The sequence below is a fragment of the Astyanax mexicanus genome, chromosome 24 (assembly GCF_023375975.1).
Source record: "Astyanax mexicanus isolate ESR-SI-001 chromosome 24, AstMex3_surface, whole genome shotgun sequence".
Lineage (NCBI taxonomy): Eukaryota > Metazoa > Chordata > Actinopteri > Characiformes > Acestrorhamphidae > Astyanax > Astyanax mexicanus.
Window position 1 is genome coordinate 13,310,667 of NC_064431.1, and position 22,835 is coordinate 13,333,501.

The 22,835-nt window shown below is 37.5% G+C and overlaps 1 protein-coding gene across 2 annotated transcripts; it reads left to right on the forward strand.

The window, feature by feature from the left end:
- The first annotated feature begins 880 nt into the window (after window positions 1–880).
- LOC103027166 (SAP domain containing ribonucleoprotein) lies at window positions 881–20,260 on the forward strand. 2 transcript variants are annotated; one of them, XM_022682410.2, is made up of 12 exons: window positions 881–961; window positions 2,031–2,157; window positions 3,775–3,874; window positions 4,212–4,255; window positions 5,149–5,210; window positions 5,633–5,684; window positions 6,089–6,162; window positions 7,282–7,319; window positions 7,404–7,429; window positions 8,096–8,164; window positions 19,504–19,596; window positions 20,075–20,260. In XM_022682410.2, the coding sequence occupies exons 2-12, from the start codon at window positions 2,125–2,127 to the stop codon at window positions 20,114–20,116; spliced, it is 633 nt and encodes a 210-aa protein (XP_022538131.1). In that variant the 5' UTR covers window positions 881–961; window positions 2,031–2,124; the 3' UTR covers window positions 20,117–20,260. The 2 variants fall into 2 exon arrangements, with proteins under 2 accessions (XP_022538131.1, XP_022538133.1); XM_022682412.2 differs by lacking the exon at window positions 881–961 and adding an exon at window positions 1,708–1,741.
- Window positions 20,261–22,835: the final 2,575 nt, after the last annotated feature.

A 22,835-nucleotide genomic window follows, 5' to 3' on the forward strand; every position in this document is an offset into this window, starting at 1 on the left:
ACAAGTTTATATTCATAAAGTTTTACGAGTTTAGAATTCAATATTTGGTGGAATAACCCTGTTTTTTATCACAGTTTTCATGCATTTTGGCATGTTCTCCTCCACCGGTCTTACACACTGCTTTTGGATAACTTTACACCACTCCTAGTGCAAAAATTCAAGCAGTTCAGCTTGGTTTGATGGCTTCTGATCGTCCATCTTCCTTTTAATTATATTCCAGAGGCTTTCAATTTGGTAAAATTAAAGAAACTCATCATTTTTAATGGTCTCTGTTTTGTGTGTGTGTGTATGTATACATATATACAGTTTATTTAGTTTATATTTTAAAAGTTCTTTATTGCACCCTACACACAAACAGATTATTAAAGACTGAATAAACTGTACTTTTTTTGGAGAATGTATTCACTGCTTTCTTGATCGTCCCTTTACTGTAAACACCAGCACTAAATAAAACATACCCCTGCTGCAGGCACCACACCCCACAGGAGTCACCCAGTGGGGGTCATGGATCAGAGGAGCCGTGGTATGGAAGTAAAACAGTGTCACCAGATTTTGAAATTTAAAAGCACTTGAATTTTTAGCACTGAATTATTTTACATTGAATTATTGCATGTGATTTTTTTGCCTCTGAATTAAACACTTTAGTTTTTCAGTATATCATTTTCACTTATTTTATTTTAATGTAAAAAAATTCAAAAGCAAAAATTCAAGTTTTAAAAATTCAATTAAAATAAATTCAGGTTGCTCAAATTCGACCTGTCAAATTCGACTGCTAAAATACAACGCTCAAAATTCGCTGTCAACATCCGGGACACACAGGATGAGCAATCGATTCAGTCTTCAATCGAGCCAACAACCAGCCAATCACATCACGCTCCGAAGATCACGTGACAGGTAGCGCCTCACGGCCCAGAGCCGCTCAACGCGAGTCACAGCCCCCACCGCTGCTGCTGTGGAGAAGGTGAGTTTAAAACAGCTTAAAACAGGGCATTTACCTCACCACTGTGGCCATGTAATATCACTTAAACGGTGTAGAAATCCTCACTTTAACCACGGTTTGCTCTGTGGTTTGTAAAAATATTAAATTAAGATAGATATCCAGATATACCTTTTTAAACTAAATAAATAAATAAATAAATAAAGCTCCTCTGTTCATTTCAGAAAGCACTTCAAACACGAACACTAGATCAATTATTTATAAATACAGACAGACTGTGTGGAAGATAATTACTACTGTAGAATCTGAGATAGTAACTTAGTTAGCTTAATTATAGCTACCTATCTTGCAAGTTAGCTGTGGGACTGTGCGATTATAGACAAGATACTACCTAGTTAGTGGTTTGTTTAGCAATACCTTATTTACACTTTGCTGCAAAGTATGTTGCTTAGTGTACTGGCCACTGTCTAAATAAATATATTTAGCTATATTACACTTACTATACCCCTCTCAGGCTTGTCCTCTCATATCAAAATGTGGTTGGGAGTTCTAAGACAAATTTTGAGACAAAGTGGTGAAATAAAGTGTAAGTAGTTAGCTGAATTGGTAATATTTGTGTGAAATAAGCCTTTGAATCTGTGATATTATATTAAGGAGTAGTAAGTCATTATTTTCGCTAGGTGGCAGTGTCGCGAAAACATAGGGTTCTAGAACTGCGGTCCTGAAACTGCAGGGTCCTAAAACTGCAGTCTCCGTAATTTCCTGAGGACAGAAATGGCACCTACTTGGTGGAGTGGCCCATATGTATGGAGCTATGAAAGAACAGTACAGAATATATAGTGGGCATCCATCATTTTATTTCTGATTTTTAATTTATAATGGTCATGAGCTAGATGTTTTAGATGGGGCCTGTTGTAAATTGTTTTGTTATTGTGTTATTTATTATGCCCAGTCCACAGAAATAGTATTATTGAAAGTAATCTTTATGTTCATTTATATTTGTAATAATTTCATGTGTATTATTATAAGCCGTATAACCAGTTTATTGTCAGTAAAATCGTTGGTCTGATTTAAATAAACCCCTCTCCTGTAGTTGAAGTGAATCAGTCTGAGGGCGGCGCTGCAGCACTGACCGCGCTCTGAGCCACAGAAGAGGGGAGAAGCCTGTAGTGGAGAAGGAGCTAAAAATGGCTGAAGTCGTAGAACTCCAGAAACTGAAGGTAATAAACTAATTTATTCGAGTTAAACGAGAATTTCGTGCTTATATGGATAAATAGAACCGGTTTTTAATCTGATTTATTAGAGAAGTGAAGGGTATAGCGCTCAGTCCACCTTTAGAAAGCTAGTCAACTAGCTAGCTTAGCTTAGCTAGCTAACGTTAGCTTAGCGTTCAGGCTACACCTCACTGCATGTTTACAGAGCTGTTTAATTTAGTGTATGTTATTTTGTTAGCTGTTCTACATACTGCAAATAAAATATTGAGGAGTTTAAAAGTGGATAAAAAAAACAGACCTAGGTTTACCTTATTCGTCGCTTCTGGGCTGTACTTTAAACATTTGTTAAAAATTTAAGTTCCACCTTAAATTGTATCTAAACTAACTGGTGCTAGCTAGTTTAGCTACAATGTGTAAGTTGGTTTTATATGCTTAAAGTAGTTGAAAATCTGAGAATATAGAGATAAACACACTCTTTACTGGTTAATCAGCTCTTAACCAGCTAAAAAATATCATGGCTAGCTCAAGCGAGTCAGGCTGGTTAAACTGGTTGACCAGTTTTGGTCAGTAGATTAAAAGGTTTGTGTTTTTGTTGGTCTACAAGCTAAACAGCCAGTATAACCAACTTGGGGTTTATTTACAGTGGTAAATTGAACCCATTACTATGAATATGCTTCCTTTTAAGTCATATAGTGGACCTACACGTGTTTAATAGCTCTTGCTGTTTGTTAACTACATAATTATGGTAATTCTAGAAACATCTAAGCCTTCTGTTGGTACTGTCTTTCTCTTTTCACAGCCAGTTTTTTTAAAACAGTGTTTTAAAAAATCACACCTTCTCATTCAAATATTTTCTTCATTTATTTCTTTCTTTCTACATTGTAGATTAATATTAAATACATAAAAATCCTCCACAGTCCCCTTATCTAAACCATGAAATTGAGAGCAACTTTTGTCAAGATACTGAGAAAACTATTCCAGGTGACTCTCCCTCATGAAAAAACAATAGTGTGTAGATCTGTCCTCAAAGCTAAATGTGCTACTTAATTCCTATCCGAATGGGATTAGTTTCTTAGGGGGACGTCTGTGAAAAATACTTCACACTTGTACTCGTGATAAAACTCTTGCATCCGGTCTGCAATTAAAACAATAGGTGAGTTTTTTTGGCTTTCTTGGTCAAGTGTGTGTTTAGTAGCTTCTCCATTTCCACTTTTTCTTTTGTTTACGTAGATCTCCATTGAAACGCGCACCCAAAGTGAAATTAAGCAATAAAATCACAGAGGCCCCCATTAAAAGAGAAAATCCCCCCAGAAACCCCCTGAGAAACTAATACTGTCCGGATAGGGCTTTAGATGAGTCTATCGTAAAAACTTATTCTATTTTGTTCAACACATTTTGTATGCCAAATAATTCCACATGTGTTCCTGTATAACTTTACTATCTTTTTAATATTGAATTTACAATGTAAAAAAACTCAAAGATAAATCACGTTGAATGAGAAGAAACCATTTGAATTAAATTAAAACTGAAATCATAATGCTGAAAACTAGCTTTAGTGTTCACATATCTTGATGTACCTTTTATAATCTCTATAATTTATTCTTGTTTTTTTTTTTTAAACAGTTGGCTGAGCTGAAGCAGGAGTGTTCTCTAAGGGGTCTTGACATAAAAGGAAATAAAGGTGATCTGATTGCTCGGTTGCAGCAGTATCTGGAGGAGCATGGTAGGTTTTTTTTAGCAGAATTTAAAGTAATGTATTTTTCTAGCATGTGATTAATTTTATTTGTCATGAAGTTCTAACATAAACAGCCATTGAAATATCAAGCAGATTTTGACCTTGATTTTAAAACGACTTTGACTTTGGGACAAAAGAGATCAAATCAGCTTTTAAACAGAGCAGCAAATCATGGAGGAGGCCGCTTTTATTATGAATGTGAACGGCAGTGAAGATAAACATGTTGGGCAGGCCTTGTATCCATATCGTTCATATATGCATTGATTGTTAGTCTTTCTTTGAAAGACTTTAGAATCTAATCTGTTTTTCTTGTTTGTTTTAAAAGAGGAAGATGTTAATGAAGAGGAGGTGCTGGGGGAGTTCACAGAGGTGAGTGGACCTTTTAATAATTTTAATCTAAATTCAAGACACTTTATTTAGTCAGCCAGGACATGTTTTTTTACACCTTTTGTTGATTCACTGCTAACAAACACAAGAATATTCTGTTCTGTAAATACACACCCTCACACCATTCTCAACCTGCTCACAGAATCTGTTCATTATCAAGCGGGCAATTTAATGTAATTTTTATGCAAATTATCTGGCTAAAAAAATTGAACATTTTAAGAGGGTTTTCATAAAATTTTACTCTTTTAAAATGATTTAGTTTTGCTTTAAAATATATATATATATATTGAACACTTTGCATATTAATATCTCAGCAGACAAACCGACAAAACACTGTACATTCCCTCAGCAGTGCAATTTTAATTATGAATACATTTTGAGCAATTATATGCTAGTCAATCATGTATGTACATAGCTATATAGCCAAATAATCAGTAGTTTTATTCTAATCATAAATATACTTAAGCAGTGTGATTTTAAATCATAAATTACCCCAGCGCTACTGCTTGCATGTAAGTGAAACACAGAGGGTGTACAGCTTGTTTATTTCAGTTGAATATCAGCCAGTTTGTGAAGAGGTAGTAAACTGATACCAAATGTGATTAAATAAGGTTTTCAGTCTCACTTATTTTATTTATGTGACTTGAGAGTCAAAATGAACGTAAATCTGCCATTTGTCAACAGTTTGTAATGTTTGTAGGGTGAATATTTTTTAAGTATTCAGTGCATTCCTATAGTTTTCTAAATGTAAGGTTGAAATATCTCCTTGTTCTTTTATGTTAGTATGTAGTGACACATCCGTGCAGCCTGCTCCTGCTGAGGTTCCTTTAAATATGCAACTGAATGAATCTGACTAGAGACTAAATCTGTTTTAGGAGGCGTCCCCGAAAGCTGAGGAAGCAGTCCAGGAACAGGAAACAGTAGTTGAGCCTGAAACGTAAGTACATTTCAGAAGAAAATATGCTGATTTTGCTTTACTCAGCTCTAGGAGAATCCACTGAGTTTAGTAAAGCTGAAACACTGTAAACAGAGTACAGCACATGTTTCTGCATTTTGTCCAGCAGATGGCGCTACGGCTCTGATCAGTGAATTTCATGAAGGGTTTATAGGGAATTTCTTGCAAAAAAATAAATTAATAATTGCTGTCATGCAAAAATCTTGTATGTATTTTTTTTTTTGTTTTGTTACTTTTTGACATTATCAATCTGATCATTGTTCCTTATATTATGTCAGAGTTTCATGAGGAATGGACCAAAATGACATACTTAACATTGACTTCCAGACTCTTTGTATTCTGAAATTGTGCTGATTTTGCGTGTTTTTCTTTTTTAATTATTTATTTATTTACTTTCTCTACAGGGAACCCAAGAAAGCTGTTGTTAAAATCACTGCCCCGTCTTCTGGTGATGAGGTATGTTAATTACAATTGGTCTAACTGGAACAGGGGCACCAGCTCTTATAACTGATTTAGATTTCAAACCATTTAAAATCCTTAGAAAGAGGAATCAGTTGTGTTGAGCCAGGAAATCCAGAAGTGGACAAATCACCTTTATGGACTAATATTTAAATAGGTTAAAAATCTTTTTGAAGTTAAGAATGTTGTATTTATTTAGATTTACATTGAGAATGAAAGTCATTTTTTTTATTCATTTGTCAGGTATGACCAGGTTCGTAGTTTTCACATTTTTGCCCTGAGACACTTAAATAAAATAAACACTTATCTGATTATTGTATTAATTTTATATAAAACAATGTGATTAAATTACATAATCTTTATTTTATGTTGTTCTTCTCTTTAATTTTTTATTTTTTTAGAGATTGCAGAAAAGGGCAGAGCGCTTTAACCTCCCAGAAACTTTGGACAACAAGAAAGCTGCTCGTGCTGCCAGGTCAGAACCTTTAAGCTAAATTTGTGACTTTACAATAATACATGTTGTGACTAGAATTTCTTTCTGTTCAGTCAAAAAAATATGGTCTGAAATTTATTTAAGTTTTATTAATATTTTGTTTTATTATGTAATAATGTCAGCAAACTTTAAGATGGAAGTAAATAACCTCAGTGTTGATGGTTTTTGGATTGCAGTGATGTTGCTTTGTAGGTTTTTGTGCTTAAATAAAGTACTTTATTCCCTTAGACCAGGGGTGTCCAAACTTTTTTTGTTGGGGGCCAGAAGGAGAAATATATTTGAAGTCACGGGCCACAGACTCTATATAATAAAATATACCACTTTAAATAATACATTTTCCTGATTACTTTCATTTACACATCATTTTACTTGACTTACTATCTTTATCTTTGACAGTGTTGTGTAAACTAAGATTTTTCAAAATGATGTTTAATTTCATGATGTCTGTTAATATTAAACTCCTTAATTATGGCAACTTTTAGACAGTTTGCCCCGTTTTTCTGAGCTACAACTGCGCAGCCTCTCCACTTTTAGACTCTTTGGTCCATTTTTCTGAGCTACAACTGCGCAGCCTCTCCACTTTTAGACTCTTTGGTCCATTTTTCTGAGCTACAACTGCGCAGCCTCTCCACTTTTAGACTCTTTGGTCCATTTTTCTGAGCTACAACTGCGCAGCCTCTCCGCTTTTAGACTCTTTGGCCCAATTTTCTGCTCTAAAACTGCACCCTCTCCGCTTTTAGGCTCGTTTCTGACACCTAGCGTTTAAACTTTGAATCTCACATTATAAAATCCTGCTTAACAGCGGGCCAACTTTCATTCTATTTCTAAAATACCTCACGGGCCGCTCCAAAAAAGGAAATGGGCCGCAAATGGCCCGCGGGCTAGAGTTTGGACACCCCTGCCTTAGACCCTGTCTAAGTCCCCATATTTACCATTATAACTGTATTATGTTATAATTAGTGTATAACATAAGTGTATTCGGGCCTACAATAGATCCTTGTGAGACTCTCCAGGATATATAAAATAAATTAACTGTGACCAAATAATGTGCATTTTTCATGCTAAATATATATATATTTTTTTTGTTGCGTCTTTTACCAGGTTTGGAATTCCAGCAACAGCATCAGCCCCCTCTAAAGGTGAGATGATATCTGATATATCTTTAACTGGAAATGTATAAAAAGTTTTTATATTAATCTGACTGCCGCTGTTTTGTGTTGTAGGAGCCTCTGCCATGTCCAAAACAAATGTGAGTATGAAATACATTCTGGATTCTGATACTTTTTAAATTGAAAGAAGGAATATGTAGATATTGGTCTTTTTGCTCTTACGAGTTTAACAGTCTAACAGAAGGACATTACAAAATAAATACAATAGAATAATCAGGAATGTACGTCTATGAACCATCAGGACTGGCTATGTGTAAGTTTACATGCTTTTATTATGAACAAATGTAGATTAAATTTAGAGATCATATTAAATCTATTTAAATCTATTTTTGGGACTGTTACGAGAGACAACTGTTTGACCAGCAGCACAATTATTTTTTTTGTAACATATTCTTTCTTTCATGTGCAGTTACTGTTAACTTGCCTAATTTATTATCTAAAATATATTCAGCAGAAAATGTAACACATTTTACTGCATAAACCAAGTTATATGATCATTTTAAAGGTAGTAAAGAGGTTTTTTTATTTTTTATTTTTTTCGGTTGCTCAATAGTAAGGTCTATATTAAGGTAAATTAAAATGTATTATATATATTGTATTTTTTGTTTAATAAAAGAAAATCCAGTAGCTCATTAGGAAAATGAAGCAAAAAGCCATTTTATAGGTGATGCTGTATAATTCTAAAAAATTCTTTAAAAGCATTTATTTTAATAAAAATGTTTCACTCTGTCCTCCGTGTTTGTCAGGTTGATGTGGAGGTCTTAAAGAAAAGAGCAGAGCGTTTTGGGATGAACGTCTCCTCTGTTTCTAAAAAGGTTTGTTGGTTTTATTTTTTTATTTTACACAACACATGCTGAACATTGCTGCTCACAAACGCAACAAAATTCGATCATACTGAACATGGCATGACACCTATTAACTCTGATACTGAAGGTAATAGCCTGCTGTAGAGTTATACTGGGCAGTGCTTTGATTTCAGCTGGAGCTCCAGTGTTTTTCAGAGTTTCTGTGAGCAGAGGAAGCTGTGGTCGGTGAGGGCGGATGTAATAGGCGCTGGTTGGAGGTAAATGGCTTCCAAATGTGCAGTAAGTGAGGGCTAAATTGAATTGTGGCAGCAGCTTTTTTGCTGTGTGGCTGTTTAGTCGAATGTGAGCAAATCAGGCAGCAAGTACCATACATGCAAAAATATTGCCTCTAATTGGCTAACAGCACTGCTAAGCAGCAAGACAGAAAACAGTTAAAATAAATACATTTTACACTAATAACAGTCTTTGCCATGTCATCTGTTATTTTACACCATGTGTAATGCCCTGTTAAGTGCAGTTGAGCCACTGACCTAGTCTTAGGGTCTCTGTGAAACGCGAGATCCTATGTAAACCTATAGTAACACATGGAGGTGGGTAGTCCAGGTCTAGCTCTGAATTACTGGGCAAAGCATATAAAACAATGATGTGTTATTTGCACAAATAACAAAGGAATTAACTTGCCATTCTGTTCCTAACGCTATTAGCTCCTATCTGACGAGACTGTGTCGCTGCTTGCCTTCAGCACTGCCTGCGGGCGGTCGCGAGCCAAGGTGGGCGAGGCAATGAATACTAATTCACGGGTTGACGCAGACACGGTGCTTTTCCTGATCGGCTCGTTTTTCTAAATATTTCCTTTTACTAGCTACTGCAGACACTGAAGGTTGAGGAACAGTTTTATGTGCAGAATGCATATTCAACTCAGAGAGACCTATTTCACAAAATACAAAAAAGTGGATTTTAGCGGAAGGACATATTTAAGCCCACAATGGTACAAACGATAATTAAAAATTAATGTTACTTAAATGGGTGCTGAGTGGTCCAGCGGTCCAAAGCGCTGCCACTATAAGCGGGAGGTCGCAGGTTGGAACCCCCACTCATGCAGCTTTGCCATCAAGCTGCCGGCGCTTAGAGGGAGCTCTCCGGGTGGGTAGGTGGTGCTCTCTCCCCACATCACTCCTAGGGTGATGTCTGTAGCACAGGGCGTCCGTGAGCTGATGTATCGTAAGCGGTGTCTGACTTCACATGTATCGGAGGGAGCATGTGTTAGTCTTCATCCTTCTGGTGTGTTGGGGCATTACTAGTCCTAGTGAGTGGGTTGAGTAATTGGCCGTGTAAACTGGGGAGAAAATGGGAAAAATTAGAAAAAAAGAAATGTATATATTACTTTATCTATTTAATCACTAGCAGTAATTTTGCAACAGATAACTCCTGATAGTAACATAGTTTTAGAGCTAATTTTTCAGCGTTGTTCTGAGTTGAGCACAGCTGCTGAATTGCGGCTTTGCTGCTCTTCGTTCTTTGTACTTGAAGCTCTTCTGAGAATCTGATCTGCTGTTCTGAAGCTCAGCAGTTTCTACACAATAGAGTTCAGCCATATCATTCTGCTCTGACAGCTCAGTCAACCTGAACCCTGACCCATGCGAATCCGTCACACTCCTGAGCCGAGCTGAGCCCAGTCCGTACGTAGTGGAGGAGTCTGAGAGTAAGCACTGGGTGTGATGGGTGGTGTGTGGAGGGAGGGCATAGTATGTATCATATATGTATAAAATATTTTGAGTACCTTTCCATTTATTAATACTTTTTTTTATTATTAAAATTAAGAATATAAATAAGAAAATTGGACTTTTTCAAAGGCTTTTTCGGAGCATTGTTGTGAGGATTGCATTTAGCAGCAAAAGAGAACAATCGAACTCAGGAATTTGAATCACCACCATCAGGCACCTCACTTATCTCATGCCCAACTCTAACTCACCTCATTTAAAAGTATTGAACAGTGCATCCTTATTCCAGAGAACACAGTTCCACTGCTCTCTAAATTGGCATTAGGCATTGTGCCAATAGCTTCTTGTTTTTATGTTTATCTGCTCCAGATAATTATTCTATCAGCAAGCTCTGTGGGTGCATTTTGCACATCTGTGTCAGCAATGGGTGCAACTTCATTAGAAGGGAGGGGCGTCCACACATTTGGACATACATTAGAGTGTAAAACGGTTCTAACACTTCCTATTGTTTGTGGCTGTGGATGGGACAGTATTAGATTAATGTATTGTCATTTATTTAACTTTTAAGGTCTTTCTGCTGGGGTGCTGACATGATGGTGATAAATAATGGCTTTGACATCTTGACAAAATAGCTTCTTGACAAGTATCAACGACTCAGATCAGACAGCTGTCTTCCTCCAGCAGGCGTCACTACAGATATGAAAATTAGCGAGCCCCTGCCTGTACACAAGCAACAGCTTACAAACGCAGCATAGCTATGGAGGTCACTCCGTTCCAGTATTTCAGCTCATTATTCAGCATTTGTCTGAAGGACTGTTAAAAAATCATACAAAATGAACACAAAATACTAATGACATGGGGGTGCATGGAAAGTATACACTGTATGGACAAAAGTATTGGGACACTAGCTCATTTGTGTGTGTGTGTGTGTTGTTGTTTTTTTTATAAATTAACAAAGAAAAATCAAGTATTAAAGAAATTAAATTCACTTTTTCTTTTTGAGTAACTGGAATCATTTAGTAAAAAGTTTACACATTATGCACTTTCTGCATTGGGGTGTACAAAAGTATCAATTCAAATATTTTTGGTTGTTTTTTTTTTTTTGTTTTTTTTTTTGTTTTTTTTTTTAAGCTATTTGGTTCGTCCAAAGCTATGGAAGCATTTTTTAAGCTATTCAGTTTTAATACAATTGCAATATACTCCCAGTATCTTGAATTGTATTTTATAATATATACACTGTATCTCCAGGTTTTTTTTTTTTTTGGTCAGTGAACAGCCCTGTTACGCAGCTGAATCCCCTTAATACCACTACACCTTCTCAACTAACCCAGGTTGAATCCGCCCCCTGCCGTGAATTACGTAATTCAATTACGATGCAGCCCAGTCGCTGTGAGGTAAGCAGTGAAGGAGAGCTGCACACTGGGATTCTCACCACGTTACCCCCAGTCCCACTGTGTTCTGAGTTTCATTGTGGTGGTGGTGGGGGACAGTGGTGTCGGAGGGGCCTGCCTAATGAGGGGCCCTGGGGTGGGTGCAGGGAGCTGGGCACACTGACCTGGCTGGCGTCAGACTGACGTGATTGTTGAGGTTACTCATTAGGAATGCAGCATCAGGCAGAGCTGTGCTGGCAGCTGCTGGCATGAGGGACTGGAAGATCATGGGGAGGATCATGAGGTGTCTTTATAGGGGGTGGGGGTGCTGACAGCATGGCAGAAGGCTTTCATAGAGCTTGAGCTAAAGTAGGGTGAATATGTGGGAATGGAGTCAGAATGAAAACAGACTGGGTGGGTTGTGCCAATTTAAGTCTTAATATTCACATGGAAATATACATTTGTTATGGTTCCCTACCAGAGTTGCAGCAGTTATCAATTTCACAGTATACCATGATATGAAAATGTATGGTATAATACTGTGTGCATTAGCCTTTTACTACCAACTGGTACCACACTTGTACACACACTGATTTTACCTCTCAGCAGTGTGGGATTACTTTAATTAACCCCTATAATGAACCTGGGTTTTTGCAACATTGTAAACAACAACAAGTGTATAATCCAGCTCAGAAAAAACGTTAATGCAGTAGTTAACATGTTCCAGGCCTGCAGCTAAACCACTCCAACTTTGCCATTGCTTAGTGCTATTTGAGTTTGCGATTAACCCACTATTCTAGGCTTCTTACCTCAGGTATAGAATAAACTACAGAAGATGAATACAAGTTATACCAAATAGCAAGACTTACCTTATTGCCACGGTGCACTTGGCATCTCTAGAAATATCAGCGAACAATCCAGCTCAGAATAACAGCTAAAAATCCACTTGCTTTCATTTAAATCCCACAGCAGGCATCCAGTGCAAGTGCACTAGTATGTGATTTGTTTCTTTTTTTCTGGAAATACTTTAAAATAATTGTGATTCTCTCATTTGGCTTCTTTATTAAAAGTCATTTAGGCCACATTGTGCTCTTGAGTAATTTCAGAAGTTTTTGTTTTTTGTGATTTAGGTTTTGGTTTTTGTGATTGTATCTGAAGACTTGTTCACCTGAGTCCTCATTGTACTAGCTGAGGGTGAAAAATATCTTAATATTCGAGAGAGAGAGAGAGAGAGAGAGAGAGAGGGAGAGATACAGCTTTGGCTGGTCAGGGTTTGAGAGTGAAGGAGTTGATGAATGGAAGGTGCTGGCATTTTGATAGGGGTAATTTTCTGGTGACAGAGCCTGGACTATCCCATGAATCAAAATCTGTCATGAGTCCATACGAGATGGAGGGTCGGCCATTGTGGGTCCTGACACCCATGTGAGCGACCAGAGCTGCAGGGGGTCAAGTGTGACACATCATTATAACAATGTTGATTTAGTGAGGCCACAACGCAACAGACCTCCTCCCAGGGGGCTCAAAGGGGGATGGATGAGCAGGCCAGTGGACAAGAGAAGGGGGCCCACTACTTTTCACTGGCCAGGCAATCAGTCGACAGCTTGCAAATCGTTCCCTACACCATACTCCCTACCCCCCACCATCCGCTCACTGTCCCTTACTGAGATTTCTTCCTGGACACCTTTCCTTTCTAATGCTGCGTTCCATTTACCTCAGGTGTGGGATGTCCTTGCTGGCAATGATGTCACACTCGAGGTGAATGTGTTCCAGCTAAACATTTAGATACAGTGGTATTAAAAAGTTTGGGCATCCCTTATAATTTTCATGATTTTCTTTTATAAATGATTGGTTGTTGAGATCAGCAATTTTAGTTAAGTGTCATATAGCAGACAAACACAGTAATAAAAGGGTTTTGGATTTACGGGAAATGTGCAATAATTCTTTAAACCAAATTGGGCAGGTGCATAAATCTGGGCACACTTGTCGTTGTATTGATTTAAATACCTTTAGCACTAATTATTGGATGACACATTTTGTTTAATAAGCTCATTGACCCTTGACCTACATACACAGGTGAATCCAATTATAACAATGTAGTGGCCAATTCCAAGTTTTTCTCTTTGCATCTTCTTTGAAGAGTGGCAACATGGAAGCTTCAAATGAACTCGCAAATCCTGAACAAAGATTATGCATCATGGTTTAGGGATGGTTTAGGGGAAGAATACAAACAGCTGAAAGAGATTTCAGCAGTAAATTTCCACTGTGAGGATCCTAGTGAGGAAATGGAAGACCACAGGCATAGTTCTAGTTAAGGTCTAAAGTGGCAGGACAAGAAAAATCTCAGATAAGCAGAGGAAAAGGATAGTGAGAACAGTCATAGTCAACCCACAGACCAGCTCCAAATATCTACATCATCTTGCTGCAGATGGTGTCACTGTGCATCATTCAACTTTTCAGCACACTTTGCACAAGGAGAGGCTGTATGGGAGAGAAATGCAAAAGAAGCCTAATCTAATAACACACCACAAACAGTGGTTGAGCTTCATTTTGGAATAAGGTGCTGTTGGCTGATGAATCAAAAATGGGGTTATTTGGAGGGTGGTATGCATGATGGACAAAGAACACAGCATTCCAAGACAAACACTTGGTGCCCACAGTAAAATTTGGTGGTGGTTCCATCATGCTTTGGGGCTGTGTGTTCAGTGCAGGTGCTGGGAATCTTGTTAAAGTTGAGGGTCTCATTGATTCCAGTCAATATCAGCAGAATGATCATCTCAGTCCCCAGGCCTTTTTGGAAATCTGTGGTGTGATTTTAAAACAGGTTGTCCATGATCAGAAACCATCAAACCTGACTGAACTGAAGTGTTTTTTTTTTTTTTTTTAAGAAGAATGATCCAAAATACCTTCAGCAAGACTCTCATTGAAAGCATGTAGTTTAGTTGATGCAAACCCAGGATCTACCAAATATTTATGTATTTTTTTCTGTTGGGTGCCCAAATAAATGCACCTGCCTAATTTTTCTTTGCAATTATTGCACACTTTCTGTAGATCTTATAAATTTCATTTCACTTCTCGAAGATCACTGGGTTCGCCGGGTATATGCTATATTTAACTGAAATTGCTGATTAAGCAACCAATGCTTTATAAAGGAAAACTATGAAAATTTATCAGGGGTGCCTAAACTTTTTCATACCACTGGTTAAACCCAGGTTAGCGGTGTTAGTGATACTAGCTTATTATAAGACATTATATTGGATTTGAGTGCAGAAAATACTGCATAAACATGTCCACAGATAGTTTGCAAGTTGGCCAGTACTGTGTCTATGACTGATAGATATAAGTGATAAGCTGAATAATATTTTTATTTTATTTTAATTTGTTTTTTTTGGATTTGCAGTACAGACATCTTTAGATTTTCAACTTGGGGTTAGTGAGACTATCCTGACTTACATAGTAGTAAATCTAACCTGTAGGAGAGTTCCAGTTGAAATTCTGACATCCAAGATAAAACTATATGACTATATGACTTTTGACTATCATGATAGGTGGCGTAATTTTGTGCAGTGCAGGAAGATGGATGAATGTTTTTAGTGTTTATTTTCTCTTTTTGCTTCTCCATCTCTCAGTCCATATTGTCAAAATGTCCAAGACCTTTCACCTCTGAACCCTGAGGTTGGATTTGTGCTCTGTAATGTCAAAATAGGCTGTTGACGACCTGCAGTTGTGTGAGCAGGTGAGGTTGAACTGCTTGGTTGAAACAATCAGCTATGAGTTCTGGGGTGTTGGAAGGTTCCAGAATTAATAACCAGCTCACTTGATTTAGTTTTTTTCTGTTTTTTTAGATTTAGATTTTTAATATCCTGATTTGATGAAAGTCAGCTGTACCAGAACAAGGTTGGGTTTGTATTATTATTATTATTATTATTATTATTATTATTATTATTTATTTATTTTTTTATTTTTTTATCTCTCTCAGAGCTGATGGTTAATAGGGTTGAGATTGGCTTGTAAGTTCTTACACAAAGTATTCAACAATTTTTTTTTCTTGTTAATAGGGGTAACCCTTCTATTTATCTTTGTGCTCAATGAGGACTGTTTTTCTTAAATATTCAGTCAGAAGGTTGACTGTTTTGGATTTATTTTTTATGGAATTGTAGCCACATAAAACCACATGAATTGATCCCTGCCCCAGGTCATATAAAAGTATATCATTGATTTTGATCAATATATAAACGATATAGAAATGTATGTGTGCCAAGTATTAAGCTAGTTGCGTAGCCTGGTAACAGTCAAGCTTTTTGCACAAAAAACTAAATTCAAGTAATGATAAACTCCTTATTTCCATACTCATAGTCTCAGCAGAACCTTTCCTCCAGCCTGCATCCAGGATAGTTTAGTACGTTGGACTGGATTCTTGGCCTGCTGTCTAGATACTTGATAAGCTGTTTGTTGATAGATGAGTAATGAGTTTTGAGGGTTGTCGCCTCCTGTTGGTAATCAGCTAAAATAACTATTTAGGAACGACTGGTGCAGTCGGTTAAAACTCAGGTCAGTAGGCAGTTTCTAAAGAGTGGACAATTCAATATCAGAACAGTAATTTGTCAAAAATGACATTGTGTCCTCCTTAAATTGATGACTGGTGGATTTAGGAAAATTGATCCATAGCTTCATGGTTTTTATTGATGTTTTAGCAGTGATTTAAGGTGCAAGGATGAACTTTTATTGATATGTTCTGGATTTAGGGGCTGTTCTGGAGCCGATTCCTCCCCCCTCGCTTTCCTCCTTTTTCTTATCCCAAGTTATATGCTTAATTTCTTCCAGTATGAACAAGTGAACATCAATATGTGCATTGGACAATTTAGATTACATTGCAGATTTATCATCCAGTGTTTTTATTAGCTGTCCACACAACCATGTTTTGAAGGTCTTATGCATCGCACACTGCATGCAACATTCTGTGCACGTCTTTTAGAAGATAATTATGATAATTATGGTTTGATCGAAAGACGTATTTAAGAATATTTTTGCGCTTTTTTACAAGGCCTGTATTGAAACATTTATTCCTGAATATAAAGTAAGACAACAGTCTGTGATTCATTACACAATTTTTCTCATATTCTGCCAAAGTAGTTGTTTGTTGGCCATGTTAAATGATAAAATATTAAATATTCTCTAACAGACAGAAGGCTGGGGTTTAGGATTGGTAATTCACTATAAAGGTGCTTTTCTATTGCATATTGCACAAGACTGTCATATCAATAGGTTATAGAGTAAAACTAGTTTCTTTTATGCAGCATATTCTATATAAGAGTGGGTATTTTTTGCTTTTGGGCTCCTCCCCCAACATTTTGGATGTGTCAATGATATGTCATTTTAGTTTTTTGCAGTAAATAAAAGTCACTTTTAGTGCCCTTTTGTGAACAGCTGTGCACATGCATTTGTTGACAAGCTGAGAGATACAGAAGTAGATAAAAAGTAAAGTGGAGTAATATCACAAAATTTGACCCTAATGACACTGGTTATGCAGTATTATACATTTCTGGAGAAGCATTCTGACCCAGAAACTGATTTAAAGCTGTTTGTCTAATATAGCTTGTAGCTTATTATAACTTGCATTGCTATTTATAATGTTTGTTTTTCCATTATTTAATGGCTTATTCTTATCTCTAGTATTCACAAACAGGTTTTAGAGGTATTTCAGCACCTTAGCTCTTCATAAAACACTGAGCATTTAACGCTGTGCACTGGATGATTGAGCTCTGTACACCCACAAGCAGTGTAGAGAATCGGTCGTTGTCCTGCTGTGATTATGCACGCGAGCACACACACTTTCACACATGCAGCCTCTTAAAGAGTTGGAGGAGGCCATATGCCCTGCTTTCTGCACAATGCAGACCTTCTGACGTCACGTCATTACAAACCCGGCCAATTAAAAAGCAGGGGGAGCAGATCCAGATCTAGTGCCACTTGAAAAAATTTACTTGTGACCACATTTAATTTCTTTCGAATGGAGAAAAAAACAAGAAACATTTCTATAGGCATTTAATGACCATGCTAAAGTGTAAAGTAGCAACAAGTAGAGTGGAGTTAAATAGAAATTCTGAAATTTGTCCCGTTTTGTTGTGAAGTGAACATTCCCGCGGCTGCAGGAGGACGTCACTGTTTGGTTCTGTGAGCCGCAGCGGGTTTTACTCATTAGTGTGAATAATAACTGTCACTAATTCAGTCTCTTCTCCAGTGGCTCTGGTGAATAGGGAGCGGAGGCCCTGTGTTTGGCCAGTACGGTTCGAGGAGGCAGAGAGAAAACATGGTGAGGGTGGGGGGCACACTGGAGGCAGCGAAATGAACTTGATGATCTCTGGAGATCTGAACCAGATTGGCTTGCACTGTATCAACACTGTCACCAGCACAGAGCAGGGCACTGTGGGAGATGCCCCCTGCCGAGTCGGAACAGTGGCAGTGTGAGCTGTAAAGGACCCGCAGAGCTTTTCACTGGAGCTGCTGGATTTAAAGCGCAGCCTGTTTTACCAAGTCATGCTGTAAAAAACACTCTTTACCCTCCCAGTTACAGCTGATATGCTACTGATCACACTCAGCTTCTTGCAGCAGCCCTAGAATATGTGCTGAAGAAAGCGCACCTTTAAAAAGCTCATATATATTGGAGTGCAGGAGTTAGGGCTGGGCGATATGGAATTTTTTTTTATCACGATGTAGTTTTTCATATCAGCCGATATTGATATATATCACAATATAAATCAAATCACTTTCTGCTACAGGTTTCTTTTTACTCATAAGTGAAAGAATAAGGGAGTTATGGCCAAAATCACTAGCAGACTCAGAGCCTTGTGGACAAACACCAGGATGTTCACATCTTGCCAGGTGGGTACAAGGAGCTCAGACAGCTTTTAAATGAATTGGCAGAGCCAGTTCAGCGCGCTGCCTGATATCGTTATCGTTTTATCGCCCAGCACTAGCAGGAGTACATTTTATTGTTTGCTTACAGCAAAAATACAGATGTATTAAAAATGCTAGTTTGTTGGGGAGTTGATTTGCCAACAAGTAAGTGTGTGTGTGTGTGTGTGTGTGTGTGTGTATGCATAGGCTTTGAAACACAACATTACTGTTGTTGCATTCCTACAGTCTTTAAAACAAAAAGGTTCTTCCTGTGGATTATTTTGAACTAGAGATGGGATTGATCTGATACAATATCATAATGGGGGCCGATATTGACGTAATCAGCGTATCGGATATCGTGTAACCGCGAACGATCCACTTAACGATCCCTAATCCAGTCTGCAGTTTGAGCTGGAAAATTAACCCGCCGTAACGTTAACACGAAACGCATCACTGATCCAGGTTTCAGTTCCACAGTTTACCCTGAACCCCCAGCAGCTTCAGTCTGCGGCTGACTGACTAAACTTTAGCTGTTTGTCTACAAAAAAAGTCAATTGTCTGTAAATTTTTACTTAGGAAACGTCGAACAGCAGAACGGCTACTTTTATATATACTTTTAATATTTGTAAGGTCAGCGCCCGAGGGGTAAACAGATTACCACCAGCAGTCTGTTAGCCTAGCTAGCACTGAACCAACAGCAGCTGCGTTCTGGTGTTGTAAAGGTTTTAACTACAGACTGGAGTAAACTATAGTCATAATCCACATATCCTATAAAACCACAGGATCTAGAAACACTAACCAGCACAAACACACCCATCTGCTGTTAAAAACAGCAAATAATTTAGTTCAGAAATATCGATCTGCAGTCTGTTAGCCTAGCTAGCATTGGGCTGTCGGCTGCCTTCCGGCATTGTGAATGTAATAAGTAACTATCTCAGGTGAACTACAGCCATAATCCACATTGAATATCAAACCACAGATCCTATCCACTCTAACCAGCACTAAGAAATCAATCTGTTATTAAAAAAAACACTGATTAATTCAGCTCAGAAATTGTAATAAATGCACTTGTGTTTACTGTGCATTTAAAGAACTGTGTGGTCTGTTTCAGTCTCATTATGTAACCTTAATCGTAGTACTAATAATAAACTAAAAGAGCCCTTTTATCAGTATTTGTATCGGTATCGGCAGGTTTTATATTGGAAGCGGTTTGTCCAATCACTATTTTTAACCATCCTTTAGAACAACCACTTTTGTGCCATGAAGACGCATCATTAATCGGTCAATGACCCTTTTGAAGCAACTTTTAATTTTAAGAGCATAGTTTTTAAAATCTATTATTATTTCTTGTGTGCGTGTGCAGGTTGAGGAGGATGAGAAGCTGAAGAAGAGGAAGGAGAGGTTCGGGATTCAGACGGGTGCAGCTGCAGCCGGAGCCGGAGCTGAGGATTCAGAGGTATGACAAGGCTTCAACAAAATATACATTAAAATATGTCTCTAAGTTCTGCAGTATTTTACCCCATGTAGTGCCAACATATTTAAAAAGTTTTTTCTTCAACATTAAAGGAGAATTAAAAAAAAAAAACACAAGTTCCAAGATATTTTGGAGCAGATTTATAGGTTCAGGGTAAAGATTTGCAGAAAAGAGCTGATTTTATAAAGAATTAGGTTTTCTATATTGTCGCTGTGAGACAGAATCCTCATATCTTTCAAAAGGCAACTTTACAGGTGAAGGAAGAAAAAGTTGATCTGATCATTTCTTTTGGTCTGTTTATCTTAAAATTTAACGGCCAGACAGATTCACATTGTGTACGTGTCTTATTAATTGATTCTTTTGTACAACTCAAAGATAAAACATTAATTTCTTTTGATCTACATTCCTTTATGTTGTATTTGTGTCCTGTTGCTAATATTTGTGAAATTCTGTGTTTCAGGCTAAGAAGAGAAAACGAGCCGAGCGGTTTGGAAATGTCTGAATCTTTTTTTAAATTTGAATCTTTTTTTACTTTTGTATTCTTTTGTTGTTGTTTTTTTTTTTTTTTTAATTCTTTAAGACATGTAATTTGCGGTCAGTCTGGTTATTTTAAGTTGTGTACAATAAACATTGAAGTTTCTCACAATTTGGTGTGTTCCTAATGCTTTGGCTATTAAAACGCTCATGTTGTATAGTCTGATTAAAGCAGTATATACACACACTCACTCAGTTTTCCGATACTGCAGGTAAAGCTGGGTTTATGTAGAGGGTAAATGAAAGGACATGAGCAGTAAACTCAGTGAACTGGATACATTTGGCACTGTGCCTGTGTTGTTGGCACAAACCCAGAGCTAATTAGCTTTGGCTTTAGGTTAGCATGAAGATAAATGTGCTTCCATATTACATTAGCGGTCGTATGCAGGTCACAAAACCATCCGGAGTCCAGAACACATTCATCTCCGCAGCCTATTTTCTTCCCAGAACTCTGCCCGAGTGCATCTTAATCCGATTAACTGCAGAAAAAATTATTCTCTTTATCTGCTTTAGGTGTCTTCATTATTGATTAAATTACTGAGAAAACCTGACTTTTTATCTGATTATTAATTGCATGTAAACATGTTGATGTTGAGGATTAGTGACAAGTAGATTTGCTGCATTTATCAGATTAATAAGTGTAAATTAAAACAGAGGGATTACTAATAATCTGAATTGCAGCAATTCTATTATAAGGAGTATGGAAATGCATTGGTTAGAACACGGACATTCTGATTTTCTGCAGGTATTTGATTTATTGTTTGCACAGATTTTCTGCATTTTTCAGATTATTAGGAATATTTTACCCGCCAGTGAAATTACTGATGAAACTTAATTCAATCTTATCCAGTTAAGTACATATGGTATAACCAGTAAAATCAGATTTTCTGTAGTTATCAGATTATTAAGTACATTAGAGACAGTTTAATTATTACATGTGAATGCGTTGATTAGATTACTGACGTGATTTTCTGCAGTAATTCACTTACATTCGGATGTAAGTGCACAGGAACCCACTTAATGAGATTGCTGATAATCAGATTTTCTGCAGTTATTGGATTATTAAGTGCATGTCAAGGCATTGATTGGATTTTTCCTTATTTTTATCCCATTTTCTCCCAAATTACCCAACCCACTTATTAGGACTCCCCCTATCACTAGTGATGCCCCAACACCAGGAATGAGAATTCTAGCACATGCATTGTCTGATACATTTGAAGTCAGACTCTGCCTCTTTTCTGATGCTGCATTGCCAAGTAGCATCACAGCAGGAGGAAATTATATGGATATGGAGGAAAGCGCAGCGACTCGAATCCGATACATCAGCTCACAGACGCCTTGTGATGATCCACATCATCCTTTGGACAATGCAGCCGATGGCAAGCTACATAAACAGGATTCGTACCGGCAATCTCGTGATCATAGTGGCAGCGCTTAGCCCGCTGGACCACACAGAGCCCGGCAATGATGAGATTTCTTACAATATTATTAAAACAAAATTAAATGCATTAATGGGATTACTGACAAAATCAGATTTGCTGCAGTCATCTGACTTTTTTTGCATTAAACAGATTGCACAAGTGCACATAAATGCATTGATTGGGTTATTGACAAAATCTGTGTTGTTTTGGTCAGCCTCGTGTTTTCCGGTTAGTGTTGCCTTTTTTCATCACTAAACTGTAAACTGTGAACCCAGAGCAGTCCGTGCCCGCCCCGGCCGTGCCCCTCCGAGCGCCCTGTTTGCAGATCTACCTATTGGCAGCGATAGCGAGCGTTACGTCAGTGTTTGCAGGCCAGAGGTGGGTGGCCTGTGGTAATTTGCATTAGTAAAGAGCTGCAGACTCATTTGTCCTTTAGATTCAGTAAATTACGCTGATGAGAGGCCCTCCTATCAGGTGACACTAATTGGGTCATGCTGCACTCTATACGTGATCCAAACAAAGCCCCTCCAACACTGGATTCTGTCCTCAGGCCCCTGCCTTTCACTTCCCCCAATTAGCCTGGGGCAGTAACGAGCTTCCTGTGCTTGCAGTGCTGGAGACTCATTTTTATTATTAAAGATATTGGCAATTATGTTGCATTCTAATGTAAATATTTTTATATAGTAAATGTTTTATTCTTTGTGCTTCACGTAAAGTTTCGGTTTCATCTTCTCCAGCATCACAGAAGCTATTAAGCAGTTCCAGTGGCTGCAGCTTAGCACCGCAAATGTGTTCCTTAAGAAGGGGATATTTTTTTAGCCATACATACTCCTTTTTATAAAATAGTATTAAATTCATATTTAAAGCTTTTCTTAAGCTTATGCTGCAGCAGCGCCCTCCTGTGGCCCTGTTCGCAAGTGTTAAGTGAATGCAAACCCAACTGACAAAAAAAAATTCTGCAGTTACAGGATTATTAAATGTACATTTTAAGTGCACTGATTGGATTACTCACAACATTTGATTTGTGTTGATTGAATCACAGATAATAATCTGATGACAGAAAAAATACATGCATGTAAACACAGTAATGGTATTACCAACAAAATCAGATTTGATGCAATTATCCAATTATTAAGTGCACATGAACACACAATTTGATTACTGACAAAATATTTTTTTTTGTCAGGCATCAAAATAAAAAGTTTATATAAATTCTTTGATTAGATTACTGATTTATTGATATTGTTCTACAGTTATCGGAAAACA

Coding starts and splice junctions, on each gene's coding strand:
- LOC103027166 (XM_022682410.2), top strand. CDS start 2,125: ATGGCTGAAGTCGTAGAACTCCAGAAACTGAAG. Junction 4,256..5,148: donor TGCTGGGGGAGTTCACAGAG/GTGAGTGGACCT, acceptor AATCTGTTTTAG/GAGGCGTCCCCGAAAGCTGA. Junction 5,211..5,632: donor ACAGTAGTTGAGCCTGAAAC/GTAAGTACATTT, acceptor CTTTCTCTACAG/GGAACCCAAGAAAGCTGTTG.